At 35.1% G+C, this 18,215-nt stretch overlaps 1 protein-coding gene across 2 annotated transcripts in view; it reads right to left on the bottom strand.

Annotated features, from left to right (window-relative positions):
* The window catches only part of LOC131074680 (probable gamma-secretase subunit PEN-2), a 42,060-nt gene extending 37,841 nt beyond the window's left edge, over positions 1–4,219 (bottom strand). Inside the window, exons 1-2 of one of the 2 annotated variants that reach the window (XM_058011355.2) lie at positions 4,114–4,219; positions 3,822–4,026 (exon numbers count right to left, since the gene is read on the bottom strand). In XM_058011355.2, the coding sequence (XP_057867338.1) occupies positions 3,822–3,984 (163 nt within the window). In that variant the 5' untranslated portion in view covers positions 3,985–4,026; positions 4,114–4,219. The other variant, XM_058011354.2, reaches the window with a different exon arrangement.
* Between the last annotated feature and the right edge of the window lie 13,996 nt (positions 4,220–18,215).

Raw genomic sequence — 18,215 nt, 5'->3', positions numbered from 1 at the left:
TTGTTAATCAATACAAACTTTCACACATTAATCTTATGGTGTTTCCCTCACTTCCACACATGTTCAAATTTGGAGGCACAATGTTACAAACTCATCCCACTCAGATTTTATAATTTAAATTCAAATGTTACCAACTTTAGACCTTTACTTGTAATGTCCCCATCCTAGTCAAGGACTTGGGATTGAAGAGTTAGCCTATTTTTGGACCCTTGTAGGCTAATAGAGTATGGATAAAGGGGTCAGTAGTGCAGTACCTTGAGTGGTTTGTCTATTTGTCCCAGTTCAGTGTTGAGTTCAGTTCTGGTCTTCGTTTCATTAGTTTCTGACACTTTATGAGGATTTCCTATTTTTTAGGGAAAAATTGCTAAAAATAGACATGGTCCTATTTTCATTGGCATGGCGAACTGTGGCCCTAGCTTCTGACAGATTCAATTTCCGAGCAATAATGAGAGAGATGAATTTTTAAGTGGTTCCACAGGCAATTAATATTTTGATGAAATATTACTATAAAATCATAAAGTGCATCACTTAAATTTATTTAAGTGAAAATTTATTATCTCCTAAGCTAGGCATTGCTTTTAGGGTTAAGTTGGGAACCCTAAAAGCAAGTTATTAGTTTTTAATCCCTAATTGCCAAAAATTGCACCTTTTGGGTATTTAGGCAGCCAAGATGGAAATTAAACCTCATTCTTGATATTGAGCATTTGACATTTTCTTCTGAGCACTTGGCTATGGCGGCTAGGGTTTGGACCTGTTTTGGAGAGCATGCATTCTTCAGAATTCAGTAGCTTTGAGATTGTGAAAGATCAATCGAATTGTTGCAGCTTGGTTGGCTTCATTCAAAAGTCAAATTGAATTGAATTGGGGCAGATTTGGCTTCTTACAAGGCAGATTTGTTGTAGGGTTTTCCTATTTACTGTTTTGTTGTTGATTCTTCTATGGTTTGGAGGCTTCTTTTCCCAAACACACAACTTGCTCATTTATTGGCACCATCTTTCACTGTTTGGGTGTCTTAGTATTTAAATAAGAGCAGATCTGAATTGTTCCAGAATAAAAATTAGAACTTTGTAAGTTGTTGATTTATTCTTTCTTTTCAATAAATTGGCTAAGGACCTACGGGTATGCTTCTAAATTCTCCAATTCATTGTTTCAGTTGATTAAATTCATGTATTATTCAATATGTGTTGCAAATTAAAGAAACCCTCTTCTGCAACTTCTGTCTATTTCTGAAAGACCATCTTAATAATTAAAAATTACAAAGAAGATCTACAAATTACAGCAGGTTGAAGAGTTGAACCAGCAAGGGTTCATCACATTACCCTTACTACCTAGGGCTGACTAATGCAAATTTGCATTGTTTGTTGCTATGTCCTTGCATTTAAAGGCATTTATTGCATTCATTTTGATTATTGATGACATGAAAGTTGTATTCACATTACAAAGCCCAATAGGTGCACTAAAGGGAATCTAATTCTGCACAAGCACTAATAGAAGCATTTGCATGATTGATGATTACCATTTTCAATTTTTATTCACTTTTTGAGGATTGATCTAGGAGAACTTGACTCTCTGTGACTCATTGACAGCCCTTAAGATATTTCTAGATGCCATCAAGTACCCAAATATTCAAGAAACACAAAGCAGAATCCAAAGGTGATCAAATGAATTGAAGAGCACAAATCTATAGGACACACAAGATGGATTTGTGGGTACAAGACAAGTTTGTACTCGTGGATTAATTTCAGATTACTGGACTTGTCCCTGAATAAAGTCAACAGAAATTATAATCCCAAGGTACCTACCAGTCTGTCATCTATTGTTCCTAATCCCAAGTTATATATAGTTCAGAACTTCATCAATCTTTGTGCATTTGTTAGTTATATAGCTAAGTATATTTATTTATATTTATGATTCTTACATTTCAATTGTTAGCTTCAATATTCAAATTTTCAGCTCATAATTAATTAGTCTAGGTTAAATCCACTAATATATGTATTATTTTATTCTATGTTCCCCAGCGTTTCGGGGACAGCAGGGGGCATGTTTCAGGGACAGCAGTCCAAGGGCCAGGATAGCAGGGGACTATATATATATATATATATATATATATATATATATATCATGAGAGATTTTCCACAACATTTTTATGCAGCCCCTGAAACTTAACCATTTATTTGAAAAACAATTTGACTAATTCAGCGTAATTAACAAAGAAGTATGTAGAATTAGTTGTTTGCCACATACGGGTAAACGATTAAACGCAGGAAGTAAATGCACAGAACATAATTCAAATATATTAAAGAACCAGTTTCTGTATTAATTCAACAGTCCATGTACATCAAGTGCTTATAACATTACACCCAGATACGACTATGATGATGCCACTACGAAGGGAAGGTATGCAATATATAATACCCGAAGGGATGCGACCAATCGTCGCGTCCAACTGCCCTTCGGAACGACTAACTGACTGCCGTAACTCATAATTACCGACGACAACATAACATAATACGACAACATGACATAATGATTATTCCCGGCAACATTAGTTAGTTTATCAGCAAAATGAATGTAAACCTTAAGGAGGCAATGAGAACACTCTTGAATTAGATTAGGAAATAAATTCAACCAAGTCACATTATGCTTCGTATTGATTTGTTAGCAAATTGTGTTCCCTCTCCAATGCTTGAGGATATCCTCAATCTCTTGCTATGCTAAAGGATATCTTATGAACCTACCACCATGTTTTTGCTGCACCATACTATCTTCATTATAAGCTAAAGATTATAAAACCTCTAATTGAGCAATACAATAACTTTCTTGAGTTCCAATAGATCATACAACTCTACTGTAGGCAGAAACCCTCATTAATTTGTACAAATCAAATTGTGTGCAAGCGAAAATGAAGTTGCAGCAGTCATAAATCATGTAAAACCTCATTCAAAACAGTAGTATGGTGGCTGGAAAAATTATTTTCAGTAGTTCTAATGACTAAACGCCTTACAAACAACACGATACAAGGAAAATCTCTTAAAATCTGCTAACCTATGCCTATATATGATTGATAACGGCAGTCCAAAATTAAAAACCACATAAATCAATAATATAAAAATGGCATCCCCAAACAGCATGGGGGCATTTCCCCTGTTTCCTACAAATTCCCAGACAGGAGGGACAGCAGGGGAACGTCCCCTTTGACGTTCTGCACGTTCTGCCGTTCCCAAAACGCCTAGGGAACGAGGACGCCTGCTTCCATGGCAGGGGAAGCGATTAGCATAGCCTAAGTCTAACTAAAGACTTTTTTCCTTTACAATACTTAAATAACAATGTTCACATGTATTTTTTTATTTTTAATTTTAATTTTTTAAGAATTTGACCTGTATGTTTTAGCCATCACAAGGTGACCTTAAAGAATAATCATTATACTAATGATATTTTTTAAAGATAAGTGACCCACTTTCAACACAAACACATTCACTGCTGCTTTGGGATTTTCACCCTGACGGGCAATAGATATGTAAGCAATTTTCTTATCAGTTGTGCTTCACCCCTTTTTTTTCTATTTTGATTCAAATCATTGAATCCAGCAATGTGGATGTTCGATTAACCCTTCTCGGGGGTTTTCAAACGCTTCATATTAACCATTTTATCTCAGACCAGTACAGCGGGAGACCAGTAACTTAGGGGATTTGTAACACGAACAGTCAGTGTGTAACGAGTGAATGCCAATTCTTACAAACCTGGAACCTTCTAATTTTTCTTTAGATACTCAAAACCCTTTAAAGTCCCTAGAAATATTTTGAATGTGAAGTTATACTTACAGGGTCGAATTGGAGGATGTGCGAGGGCCGGCCAAAAGTAGAAGACATTGACAAACCAAAGGCCCGGAAGAAGGAAGAATCCGGCATAGAAGAAATTACGAGCCTGCTTCACTTTCTCCCTCTCCCCGTCCATCCACCATTCCTCGTGTTCCTCGTTTTCCATTTCTTACACGACCTTCCGTCCCTCCTCTTTCGCTACCAACATCTGCACATAAATCAATTATTCCACTTAATGACACGATTTCCTGTTCTTCCCTTTTCACATTACCTGTACCTGTAGATTAGTACTTACCCACCCACTCCGAAACCATCCTTATACATTCCCATAGGTGTATCTTTTAGTGCTTGCCGTTAGGCAACCATCTTATACATTCACCCATTTTATTAGTACTTATCGGAGGCAATTTTATTTGTTAGGATTAATAAATTGGTCTTTTATCAATTAAACATAATTATTTATTATTTTAACAAGTGTCACGAGTATTTCCTAATTATTACTTGGACGGAGCCAACTGACGGCGATAAAGACGATAGATGGGATAGGTCAAATCATATTGGTTGGATTGAAGGTCTGCACGTTTCTAGTAGATTTCCTAATTTTGATATCTACTCGGACATAAGAGATAATAATCACACCATTTATTGCGTGCTTTTATCTCAAGTTCGACGCAGATTTTATTACAACCTTGCTTTGGCCCTGTTTCAGCTCTGCGATTTTGCTAGCAGGTCTCACATTTACTCTGTTAAACTAGAAGAAACGAAAATGGGGGGGGGGGGGGGGACGGGCTCAGACTGGAACCCGATGAAGTTGATGATTTTAAAGCTAAGTCGGCGGTGTGGTTTGTCTGTTCGGAAGGAGGCATTGATAAATTCATGGAAAGCATGAAGGGGAACGATGAGAGACTATCCAAGCAATTTGTGAATTCCTGGGAGGACAGAAGAGTTACCATGGGGGTATCTCTTTCGAAATTAATGAAGAAGTTATTGCACAGGCGACGGGTCTATCTATGGAGGGGAGAAAATGGAAAAAGCAAAGTCATATTGCGGATACCACCAGCCTGAACCAGTTCTTCCATGAAGGCCAAACTCGCTGAAGAGGGCGGGCAGCTTCAACCGGGAGGAGTTCCCATCTTTGTGGGATGAGGTATGTTACATTGTGATGAAATACTTCACGCTGGAGGGAAGGTATGGAATCTTCTATTACTACCATCTCCCTTTCCTTAACCATCTGAGAAATAAGAACTATATTTCCATTCTGTTTTTCTTGCTGCATTCTCTGGATGCTAATATCAAGGATATTGTCTAGGCTAAGAAAAAGGGTAAAGATTTCCCCTTCCTTCACCAGGGCCTCATCCTGCGCCTTTACAACTTCCACCTCGCCCTCTACCCACTCTGTTCTATCTTCATCTAGAATGTGACTAATACCAGTCCATCGGCCTACCCTACTGCTAAACATAATGCTAGCCCCCCTCAACTCTCGAAAATTGGCTCTCGCAGCAAGAAAAATAAAAAGCACTCCCCTAAAGAGGTCAGAACCCCAAAGAAAGTCAGAATCCAGGAGATTGATTTTGACATGGAAATCATTGACGAGTCCAACACCCCTCACCGCTCAAGCAAACTAGCCTCTAAACCCTCGAAAAATCTCTGAGGGACCCCTCCTCCTCGCATGACACTGGGAACTCAAGCCCAACTGATAATGTGGTTCTGTTCCACCCTAACCCAACCCCCCACTCTATCGGTTCCACCCATGCCTCCAAAAGCCCCACAATTTCTAAGAGTCTGGAGCCTAGCCCTAAGTCCCAAACAAATTCCCCCTCCCTGACTCTCAAGTTTGAGAAATTGATGGTTGTGGAGGAGGCGAGTAGCATAAAGGAGGAGGACGACAACAACCTGGTGGAGCTGGGGGAAAAAGTGGAGGCCATGTCTGATAATGTGCAGGATATCACCAGCAGGCTGGAGGCTATGAAAACCAAAATGCATGATGTATCTAAATTTGTGTTGGATGTGATGCGTTGTTCGGCTACCATTTTGTGCCTTATGCAGGAAAGTGCTTCCAAAGGCAAAGGCAAGGACGATGAGGACTACAAGGCCCTGTTCAAATTCCTCACAAAGGAATGGGCAAGAAAGCTCCTCCCTAAGAGGAGCCACGGGAAAAAGAAATGATTTGTCTCTATGTTGTCGAAGGCTCGTTTTTTGTCTACTCCTAGCAACATGTGGGTGGATAGCGTTAGTCTATGTTTTTATTTGAACTTTTATGTTTATTGCCCTACGTGGCATATGTCTAAAACTTTGTTTAATATTGTTTTATATATGCTAAACTTACGTAGAATGATCATAGTTTTTGATAGAGGTAAAGGGCTATAACTCTGCTGTTATTATGCCGATAGTGGTTCTGCCATTGTTTTCCTTATTGTTCCAAAGGGTCAGTCCCCTTGTTTTTTGGCTACTTTTGATATCAATGTTGGTGTAAATAATTATTCATCATGGATATTATTACACCTTACTTAAGTTTACTTAGGAAATGCATTTCATAGTAGTTTGGGTGTGAGACACTTGGGTGTTTGTGCCACATTGGGATAGTGTGTGTAAGAGAATTTCCACCTTTTATGGTGTGATCTTGTTGTTACACTCTACATTCAGTGGGTGATCCACCTCATGTGGACTATTATATTGTTTCTCCTACCTACCCACACCTATTTCCTACCTACCCTTGCTTCTTATTGAGCCACATGTCATGTTTGTGTGCTCACATATCCATATAGTCTTGCCTATATAAGCAAGCTTATATTCATTGTATGTAACGATTTATTATCGCTTGATGATCCAGTTGACCAGTATTTTCATCTTGATAGAATACAGTTTATTCCTATCATCTATTTTGTTCTCTCTTATTTGTGCTTTCCATTGCCTCTAGATCTTGGCAAAATCTTACATGGTATAAGAGCCATTAGAGTGTCATTGGTTTGCTAATTGAGAGAAATTTGATGCTATTTGGGGTTGTGTATTTTGGAGTTTTCTATTGCAAGTTAATATTGAAGCTTGATGGGTCAAATCTGAGGTCACCATTGGATTGAGGAGGTCCAAGAAAGTCATTTTTGCCTTTTGTTTCATCCAATTCGGACTTTGGAGGCCAAATCTAGAGGCATTTGAAGTTTGACGCTGCGGCGGAAATTTTCCAGAAATTATAATTTTGCAGGCAATTTTCAAATAGTGATATCTCACTCATCCGGACTCGTTTTTTCGAGCAATGTTTTTTGTTTGGGGGTAGAATTTTGTGATATGTACAATGGTGCAGAATTTTTCTGATTTTCGGATACAAGTTTTTTGGAAATCGCGAAATCTCAATTTTTACAACTTTGGAGGCTTCGTTTGGGCTCATATGGACTCCTTTTCAGGTGTCATTTTTTATTAAAGTGCATATTTTTTCATCTACTTTCATAATCTGTCATCTGTTTGCAGTGATTTTAAGTAGAAATAGTACTTTCAGTATTTTGCCACTTTTGGCATATTTGGTACTTGCATTTTGCTTAGGTCTCAGTTTAGATTGCTAGTAGTATTTGTTGAAGTCTCTTAGATCTCATTTTGAAAAGTTGTAAATTGAAATCAGAAGTCCACTTTGCCTTGTTTTGCAAGTGGCCCATTGTATACGCACTAAGTATAAAGTGCCAAAATCACCATTTTGGGGGATTTCTTAATTAAGTATTTTGGGGGGTGTCTTGTGTGATTGTGCCTCTCTCTCTATCTTGTGTTTTTTTCATTTTGGTGCTATGGGTTCTCCTAAATTTCCACTTTTAACTCCTCATAATTATGCATCATGGAAAATTAAGGCATGGAGTAAACTAATGGAAAAAGGACTCATTCATTATGTAAATGAAACTATAACAACACCACCTGATCCTAAGGCTGATCCTAAAGCTCAAATTGAATGGCTTACTAAGAATGCTATGGCACTTGGAACTCTTAGAAAGTATGTATCAGATGACCTCATTTTTCACATTGATAAGTGTACAACAATTAAAGAGGCTTGGGATATTTTTAAGAAATTGTATGGTCAAGTTGATGAGATTAAGAGCTACAAGCTTGATAGTGAACTCACAACTTTGGATTCCAAGGATTTTGATACAATCCAAGATTATGTCACAAAAGCAACTGAGCTAAGAGCAAAGCTAAAGGATTGTGGAATTGACAGAAAGGATGCTCAATTGGTTTATAACTTGTTGGACAAGCTTCCTTTGGAGTATGCGGCCTTTGTATTTAGCTTTCACACCCATAGGTTAGCTCAAGGTTCCTCATACACTTCTCCCTCATTTAATTCATTCACGGAGATGTTGGTACTTGAGCAATCTAAGTTGACCACAATGGGGATTCTCAAATCTTCAAAGTCACAAGCTTTGGTGGCTAACAAAGGGAATCAAAGTAATCAAGGAAAAGGCAAGAATCAAAAGCAACCTAAGTCAAAACAATAACAAGATGGAGCACAATCTTCCTCTCCACAACAAGGTGATTCACCATTCTCACCTAAGAGGAAATCATATAAGGACAATCTTTTTTGTGGATATTGCAAGAAGTCAGGACATGATGAACATCATTGTTATAAGAAGGATATTGATGAGTTGAAGAATCTTCTTAAGAAGAATAGAATCAACCTACCTTCTAGAATGTCTACATCGACTTCTTCTTCCAAGGATAAAGGAAAGGATCACTCTTTTGGGACAGATAAAGGAAAGGGACAAGCTCTTTGTGCTACTAGAAGTCATGATTCAGGGAGATGGCTTCTAGATTTAGGGGCTTCTCATCATATGGCATCTTCGCAGTCTATATTTTCTACATTTGAGTCTTGCCACATGCCATAGATTTTGATGGGAAATCATACATACATGGATGTGATTGGGAAAGGATCTATTGCCATTGGGGATAACTCCTTCAATGATGTGTTGTGTGTACCCCACTTGACAAATAATCTTCTTTCCATCTATCAAATCACACATGGGGCAACTAGGAAAACTGTGGAGTTCACACCCGATTCAGTTATCATTAGAGACTTGGAGAGTGGAGCTATCATTGCAACTGGGGTGGTTGATCATGCATCTCGGTTGTACTCTTTTTCAGATTTTGGTCCTATTGATGAGGTTCATTCTTCCTATATTGATGATTCAGATTTTGAGGATAACTTTGGCCATTTGAACTTGGGGATTCTCACATGTGACCTCGTTCTTGAGCCTTGCATTCCATCTCCTTCTATTGATATCACACCACCTATTACACCTGATGATGCAGCTAGTGCGACAGTTTTGCCTTCTTATGATTCAGTGCAGCAAGATATTTCATGTCTTCCAGCTTCAGTTGATTGGGATGCCTACTTGACAGATATTGCAGATTTGTTTGTGGATTCCTACATTGCAGATTCGGGAGACACCATTCATGACATTCATCTTCTATTTGATGAAGATGATCCTTCTTTGATTGTTGCGAGGGATCACTCTGACCCTCTTGTGCATTCTCTACATGATCAATCTTTAGAGGTTGACATGATCGTGGATACTTTTGTACAACACTTGGAGGAGGTCTCTTTATCTTTTGAGGAGACATATGAGTCTTTGGATATTATTCTACATTCATCTCCACTAGATCTTGGAGTGCCTTTTTCAGCAGTGTGGCACAGTTTACCACCTTTGGAGGGGGTACCTTTCAGCATCGACATGGGGACACTTGAGCAATTTTCAAAGATTCCTTTCATCATGAGTATTTTTCCTACATCTTCCTTCATGGTTGGGGAGATTTCATGGATACACCTTTGGTTTTGTTTCTTCCTAAGGGGAGGAATGTTGTTCGACGTTCATGGAGCAGTTTCTTCATTCATCTTCAAGCTTCTATCATTGGTGTAGATTCCAAATTGAGGGAGGGCTTCCTAGTCTCTCTTCTTCTTCTCTCATATGGGGGGGACTTTTTCCTCACATGGGGTTTTGTCCTTCACATACTTCTATGAGAGTTCTTTGTATCTAGTTTTCATCTCTTTTTGGGGGGAGGGTTTTTTCCCATTGGGCTTTTCTCTCTTTCCCCGCTTTGTGAGAGATTTCCTTGCATTGGTTTGCATGCATTTGCATTTGTACATGGGTACCTAACATGGCCTCGTAGCCGGGACCCATCTTGCATTGCTTAGTTGCATTGTAGACTTAAGTGCATTCCCCTAAGTTGCACTTAAGGGGGGGTGTTGGTGTAAATAATTATTCATCATGGATATTATTACACCTTACTTAAGTTTACTTAGGAAATGCATTTCATAGTAGTTTGGGTATGAGACACTTGGGTGTTTGTGCCACATTGGGATAGTGTGTGTAGGAGAATTTCCACCTTTTATGGTGTGATCTTGTTGTTACACTCCACATCCAGTGGGTGATCCACCTCATGTGGATTATTATATTGTTTCTCCTACCTACCCACACCTATTTCCTACCTACTCTTGTTTCTTATTGAGTCACATGTCATGTTTGTGTGCTCACATATCCATATAGCCTTGCCTATATAAGCAAGCTCATATTCATTGTATGTAACGATTTATTATCGTTTGATGATCTAGTTGATCAGTATTTTCATCTTGATAGAATACGGTTTATTCCTATCATCTATTTTGTTCTCTCTTATTTGTGTTTTCCATTGCCTCTAGATCTTGGCAAAATTTCACAATAAAAAACAAGTGTCACGAGTATTTGTCATGTAGATTTGTAATAGTAATTGAATATGTTTTTTTTGCACACAATTAGCAAATAGAATTGAATATGTTTTTTTTTGTTCACACAATTAGCAAATAGAAGAGATTAATAATTTATACTGTATTAATTATATTTGGTCTTTAATCTTAACTCAAATTTAACTTTATACCTAACCCTTACCCTAATTAAACCCGTATCCTAATTATGTTTGAACTAAATCATAATTTAACTCTAACTCAAAAAATTCTTTTATAACTTTGATTAAACAACAGTTGAATCATAGTCCTAACCCTAATTGAACCCTACTCCTAATTAAACTCTAACACTAAACTAATTGAACATATAATTCTAACCCTAACTATAATTAAACCTAACTATAATTATAATTGAACTAATATGTGTAAATATGTGTAATCTTATTGAATACTAGAGAATCCATTTATTTAAATTAACATTCAATTAGTATTATAAATATGTATAAAGGAAGCTGACAGATTAAATAAGGAAACATTTATTAATTTATAAGTATAATAATTTATTGAATTTATTTCCAATAAATTATTTTAAAAAAATTATTTCCAAGAATGAAATTAAATATTAGAATTAGAATGTATAATCATTAAAATAAACTTTTAATAAATCAAATTGAACACTAAAACAAATCTTAATAAATTAAATTAAAGTAATTCAAAGGAAATACACTGCTAGGCCAAAGTTAACAAAGACATCAATTCGCTTTTTTAGGTTTTTGCACAAATGTTGTATGCTTGACTTTTTTTTAAAGTTTTTGTGCAAAGAAGCTTTGGATTTACTCTAAAGGTCATTCAAATTAAGGTTTTAATTATAACAATATCACTATAATGCTAAATAATGTACATAGCAAACAAAAACAAAAGTTTATATACAATAGTTTGTACTCATCGAAATATAATTCTCTTGTGGACAGAAAATTTCCTTTGATTCAAAATACAGCGTCCAAAATATTATTTTGGATACAAAAGCAAAAACATTAATATCAATCTGACAAAGAAAAAATATACATTCCTTTCAAAAGAAATTTTACTTCTTAATATCAAGCTTTAGCATGTAGCAAGTCTATTAAGAAAGTTAAATAAATGATTGACAAAAAAAAAATAGATTCCTTTCAAAAGAAATTTTACTTCTTAATATCAGGCTTTAGCATGTAGCAAGTCTATTAAGAAAGTTAAATAAATGACTGACAACATCTAGGATTTTAACACTAAACAACTACACACAAAAGTAATCATGTTAGAGAAAAAATATACATTTCTTTCAAAAAAAAATTTACTTCTTAATATCAGGCTTTAGCATGTAGCAAGTCTATTGAGAAAGTTAAATAAATGATTGACAACATCTAGGATTTTATCACTAAACAACCACGCATTGTACTCCGTAAATTTAGGCAAAAGTAATGATGTTAGAGACTGCCATTAACATTACAAAAGCGGTGTTTTCCGAGTGATGAAATTGTTTTTCTTAAATTGAAAAAATGTTTGAAGTCTGCATTTAAAGATTTGAGTAAAACAAGACAAAACAAATAAACTACCAATGTATCATCTTCCAATTTGTTGCCTATTGTACCGTATGAATGAAGATCTGAACATGAAGTTATATTTCTCTTCCCATATTCGTGATTGCAAGCGATAATAAAACCAGACTCTAATGAAGCACAAATGAAGACAAGATGCATAAGATAAAAAGAAATATTTTCCATTGGAGTTCTTTCAAGCAGAGGAATTTAAAGGCATCATGGACAATTTACCACTAGGATATAAAGAGTGGTCGAAACCAAAGTCAGTTAATTTAAGGCTATTTTAAGTCATTTAAATTCAAGTCTATGATGGTGGTGTGAACGATCTACAAGATCGTGGTCTAGGTTGGGGTAAAAGCATGAGTTTAGAGCGAATTTTAAGTTGTTGGTCTGATGTAATTTTTTTCTTATTTTTTATTTTATATATTATGTTTAGGGTATTAGCATGAAGAGTTGAGAGAAACATATTATATGACTAACATTTAATTTAATATTTATTTGTTGGAATTGATAAAATGTAGATTTCTTAGATGAATCAAAGTTTTATGTTATTATTTTACATTCACATTTTTCGAAAGATGAAACAAAATTAATATGAAGTTTGCACAAATTGAAGTGCTGAATTTATTGCATTGTTTGTAGTATTTTTTTATTTTTTTATTTTCAATTTTTTGTTTATAAACAACATTAAAATAGAAAATACTAGGAATTTATTATCTTTCACTAACATTTTTACATTTTATTATGTCATTTTTTAATCATGATTTAAATTATCAGATTAACCATATGATAAGGTAGGCAACAAATTAATTTGTTTGAATTGAAAATATATATAAAAAAATAAATTATTACATAACTTATTTTACTTATTACACATTATTTTTTATTTTCAATCACAAAGAAATGTATTAATAAGTTTATCATAAAATAACACCAATCAAAAAAAAGTTTATCGTAAAATAATCAACCTAATGAAAGTATTTAATAAATGCATGACTGCAATATCTATATTTTAAAAAAATATTTTATAAAAATATTCACAAATAATTATTAACTATATTTTATAATATAAAATTTTATTAAAACAAATATGTTCTCTTTTTATAACTCACCATCATGTTTTCTTCTCTAGCTCACCATCATAATGATGAATCATAAAATATCATTCAAAACATTGATTAAAGAAACTCTAAAAAAAAATAGCCCACAAATATGAAATCTCGCAAATTGAAAAGCTTGATTTCACCAGCCTAAACTTTTAAAATATCTATTACACGGGCCTTACAAATATTGACGATATTATACCAAATATTATTTTAATGACCTAAAAAGTTGCCTAAAAAAATCATGCACAAAGAGGATCCGAGAAATCAGTTATTGATGTAAATTATTTGAGCCAATTACATTGAAGAAAAACAATTTCTGTAATTTGCAAATTTAAAAATCATGCATCTTAACTATTGAAAAATTACAAAAAAATATCGAAAGAAAAAATTCATAGATATTATTGGTAAAAAAAATTTGAATAATAAGGAGCTAATGAAAGTTGGGTGCAACCAATTACAATAGTACTAGCCTAACGACAAGTACTAATAAATTTATTTTTTCTAAAGTTAAGATGCATTTTTGGGTATTTTGATTTTTTTAAGATTTCTCTGTGATGGTGTTTGAGGGAGGCAATGTGATGCATGGACTAGGGGCATTTCGACTCTAGTTGCACACCCAGGTCGATTTTCCTATTTTGTGAGGGCTATTAGGGGTGGTTTTTTGTTTCATAGGAGCATTTGGTTGGGGTTTTTCATTGAGAGGAGGTGTTTTCTTTTGTTTCTTACAAGGTTAGTTGGTGCATAAGGTGTGTGGGGTTTGTTGGTTGTTATGTTTGGGGTTCTAGCTACGGTTTTTGGTGTTGTTTAGTGTGGGGTTGCTAGTGGGTGTAGTTTTGTTGTTTGTTTCTCTTGAAAGCGTCTTTGTTGTGGGTTTTGTTTTGGTGCTTTTGGTGTGTCGGGGGTAGGTTCAACACTGGTTCAAGCATGTTGTTTGTTGAGGCCCTAGTAAGGGTAGATCCAATATCCTCATTGAATGCAAAGGAGATGGAGTGTATGAATAAGGATGGAGAGGGTTCCTCTTTAAATGAGGGTTTTGACTCCAAAAAGTGAACAAGTGTTTGGAAATAAGCCAAGATCATCCAATTCTAGTAATCTAGTTGGAATCAGTTACAAAAGATGTCAGTTATCTAAGTAATCATGCATTAATTTATAAGTTTATGAAGATTTGAGTCTCTCTTCTATTTTTTAAGGCATGGGCTCACCGAACCTAGAACCCTAAGGGTGATTTTGAAATTACGATGGCAGCTAATAATTATTTTGTGGTGGTCTTTTTATGCATGGCAAACAGAAATAAGGCCTTTGAGGGGGAGCATACTCTTACAATTAGGTGGTCCTTTTCATCAAACCATGGCATGAAAGATTCAATTCAACAACAAAGATCCCTTCAAGAGTGCATGTCTAGGTTCGTCTCCCAAGACTTCAACTTAAGTTCTAGAGGAATGATATTTTGCATATGATCACTTTGTTGCTCAAGAAAACAATTAGCCCATTACAACAAATGTTGGATAAAAAGGTAATCTCTTATGCCCAAGTTTGCATTGAACATAAGGGGTATGAATAGCATCCCTAAAAAAAGGCTATTCAAGAGTTGATATGCATTCATTCTCCTGATATTGTTTTCATCTAGAAAACTAAGTTTTTTGTGGAAGGTATGATGGCTTCCAATATTTGGGCGAGAGGTGAATGTCAATGTATTGAGGCACGAGGCAATTCAAATGGTGTTTCTTTCCTCTAGTAATCACACAATGTTATTCTACTTTGTTGGATCTCTAGTAGATCTTCTATTTTTGTAGTTGCTTTAAGCATGGAATTAGGTGAAGCTATTCTCCTTACCAATGTTTATGCTTCGACTGGTCTTTTAGGAAGTCATTGTTTTGGTCTCATGTCAGGTCAATGAGGTCCCTAGCCCCATATCTCCCTTGGATCTTAGCAAGAGACTTTAATGTTGTTTCTAGTTTAGAGGAGAAGGGGGGTGTTGTCAAGCTCGAGCATTCATCTAGGCTCCTAATGGATAATATAGACCAGTTGAATTTGGTGGCTATAACGTCATCTAATGACATGTTTACTTGGAATAATAGGAGATGGGGAGAATATATCATTTTTGATAGGCTATACAGGTTCCTCGTGTCTAATTATTTGATTGGAGATAGTTGGACCACCAATTCAAAGATTCTTGATTGCAAAGGTTATGATCATTGACCTATCAAATTCTCTACTACTTTTTGTAGAACCTCAAAAATTCCCTCTTTCAAAATTCAACTTATGTGGCTTTGAGATTCTTCTCTATAGGAGTTTATTTCAAAGTGGTGGTGCAAAGGGAAGCCTATGTATGGCATGAAAATGTACTCATTTGCTAAGACTCTTCAATTTGTCAACTTGTATTGTTGGTGTGAATAAGGATATTTCCTAACTAGTTATTGGTTAGCACCTATTCACACATGTTAAGTTTACTTAGGATAGCTTAGTTGTCACATGACACAATCATTTAATATTGTTCATGTTAGTTATCTTAGGTCTCATCATATTAGTTTTATGTATTTGATTTTGTCACTGGGTAGTTGTAACTACTCCCTCATCTCTTGCCTATATAAGCAAGCTCATTTGTACATTATATCATATCAATTCATAGCAAGTTCTTGTCTAGCATCTCAATTCAATCTCCATTGTTGAAGTTGCAACATTATCACGTGTGGTTCGATAATTTCTTGATTGATCCATTAAAGTGTGCATTCATGATTGGTTCATAATTTCTCCAACATGGTATCAGAGCTTTGTCCAAGAAAATTACCTTCTTTCTCAGAGAATGAGTAGTTGATAGAGATCTATCATTCATCCTTCCCACAATCCAATTCACATATTTGATATCATTTCAACATTAAAAATTCTTAGAATTTTCATGTGACCTCTCCAGTGTTGTATCTAACTATGGTGATATTGTTATTTGGTCTCCTTATTGTTAAGTTTTTTGTAGTTTGGAAGGTGTGGTTGTGGAAGCTACTTAAGTGTAGCTTGTGTTGGATGTTCAGCAAGAGGATATTTTCTATTATGTAATTAAAATATTTATTAGAGTTGTGAGGTTAACACCAAGAGCGTTTTATGTGTGAGATAGTCTGAGTTGTGTGACACAAGTTTCCTTTCTCTTGCGTCATGTAAGGAAAGTTCCAGTTTGCATCATATGAGGAAAGTTTCTTTCTTGAGTCATGTAAGGAATGTTTCTCTTAGGATGTGTCATGTGAGGAAAGTTTCACTTCTCTTGCATTATTAATGTTTTCATCAAGAAGGCTATATATGTAAAATTGTTGTAGCAGCTAGGATGGTATTCAGAAGGATAGTTTGCTCTTGAAGTTGAATAGAAGATTCAACATTTGCAGGTTTTTCCACATATTGGGGTTTCCTGGGTATATCGGTGTTATCTGTGTTATTGTGATTGACTTATTGTTTTTGCTTCCGTTGTTCAATATGTTAATTAACCTGGTGTATTAATTGTTACAAATTAGATAGTCTCTTTTCTGTAATATTTATTGAATAATTGATTTGTTGTTGTGTTATATAAATTAACACTTATTTTGTCTATTCATAGCGATGACATACATACCTGTAGTGACTAGAGAGAGTGATTTATTATTTTTCCAAATGTTGTAGTTCCAGCGATACAAATCAACTTGGAGTGATATATCAATCAATCTAAACATTGAGTTTTTTTTTTTGCTACAATAATATTCCTTCTCGCACTACTAAAGGTAGGAATATTGTTTATCCATTAGAAGCGATATTATTAAGTGCTTTTTCCAAATCAAGTTGGGCCTGTTTTTTACCTGCATCAACTTTGTAAACGGTTATTGCAGGGTTTATTATTTGCTTTGCCAACAACTCTACTCTTTTTTGGGGCAATATATATTGAAGTTGACATTCAATATAGACATCATATTATTCAAGGTGGTGAATAGTTTTTAGTTGATAGTTGATAGACATCTTATTGAGTCGTTTTGTGGTTAAAACATTTATTAAAGTTGAAAGTCAATTTTGCTTGGTGGAGCGATATATATTTTACTCCAACAATTTATTTGCAAGTTTGAGGAATCTATTCAAGGTTTCATTTAAATTAGTCTTATCTAAGTTGTGAAAGAGCAACGAAATAAACTCCAAGCCGCTATTTATTGAAGGTTGCACAACATACAAAGGAGGATTGATTCACCTTTTGCTTTGACCATGATATCCTATTCCAAGCAAAGGTTGTGTTGCTATGATATCTATTTCTTACTCTATGAGCATACTAGCTACGATAATACTTTATTGACTATTGTGATAATATTATTTGCTGATTAGACCTTATATTATCTCAAAAGGTTGTGAATCATAAGGAGTTTTTATTTAGTGACCTTTTTATCCATCAACACTAGTGACTTCCAACGCCAGTCAATCATCATCAATCACTCTTGCACGCCCCATTTACCAGTTGTTCTCATTTGATTAGGTGCTTTGTTCCAACTTCATAAGCTATTTTTCCAATTTCTCATAGTTGTAATTGTTTGTTCACTTGGCAAATTTGGCATATGGGAATTGTAAAATTATCTTGGTTTCTATTGCATATTCGTCCTTTGTGTGCTCTTGTAATCATGTCATATTTGAGGATCAAATTGCTCACTCCACACAATTATCACACATGGAAACTCAAAATGGCTCAATTGTTGCAATCACGAGGTCTTTGGCAACTACTAGATGAAGACCAACCTAAATTCACTAAGGCATTTGAACAATTTGTTCATAGAAACAAAATAGATGATGCGAAAGACACATAAGTCTTGATCACGTGTCAGATAATTTGTTGTTTCATATTACTAAGTGTGGAGCACCAAAAAAAGGTGTGGGATAAGCCTGTAGAGTTGTATGGAAATTTTAATCAATTCAATCTTGCAGCTTGAAGTTGAACTCACTTATCTCACTTTAAATACATTTTCCATAATTCAAGATTTCCTCACCTAGTTGAAGTTGGTATTATCACATATGAAAGGGTATGTTCATGAAA

Source organism: Cryptomeria japonica, chromosome 4 (assembly GCF_030272615.1).
Source record: "Cryptomeria japonica chromosome 4, Sugi_1.0, whole genome shotgun sequence".
Lineage (NCBI taxonomy): Eukaryota > Viridiplantae > Streptophyta > Pinopsida > Cupressales > Cupressaceae > Cryptomeria > Cryptomeria japonica.
The sequence above is the reverse complement of the archived record's forward strand: the minus strand, read 5'-3'. Positions and strand labels throughout refer to the sequence as shown.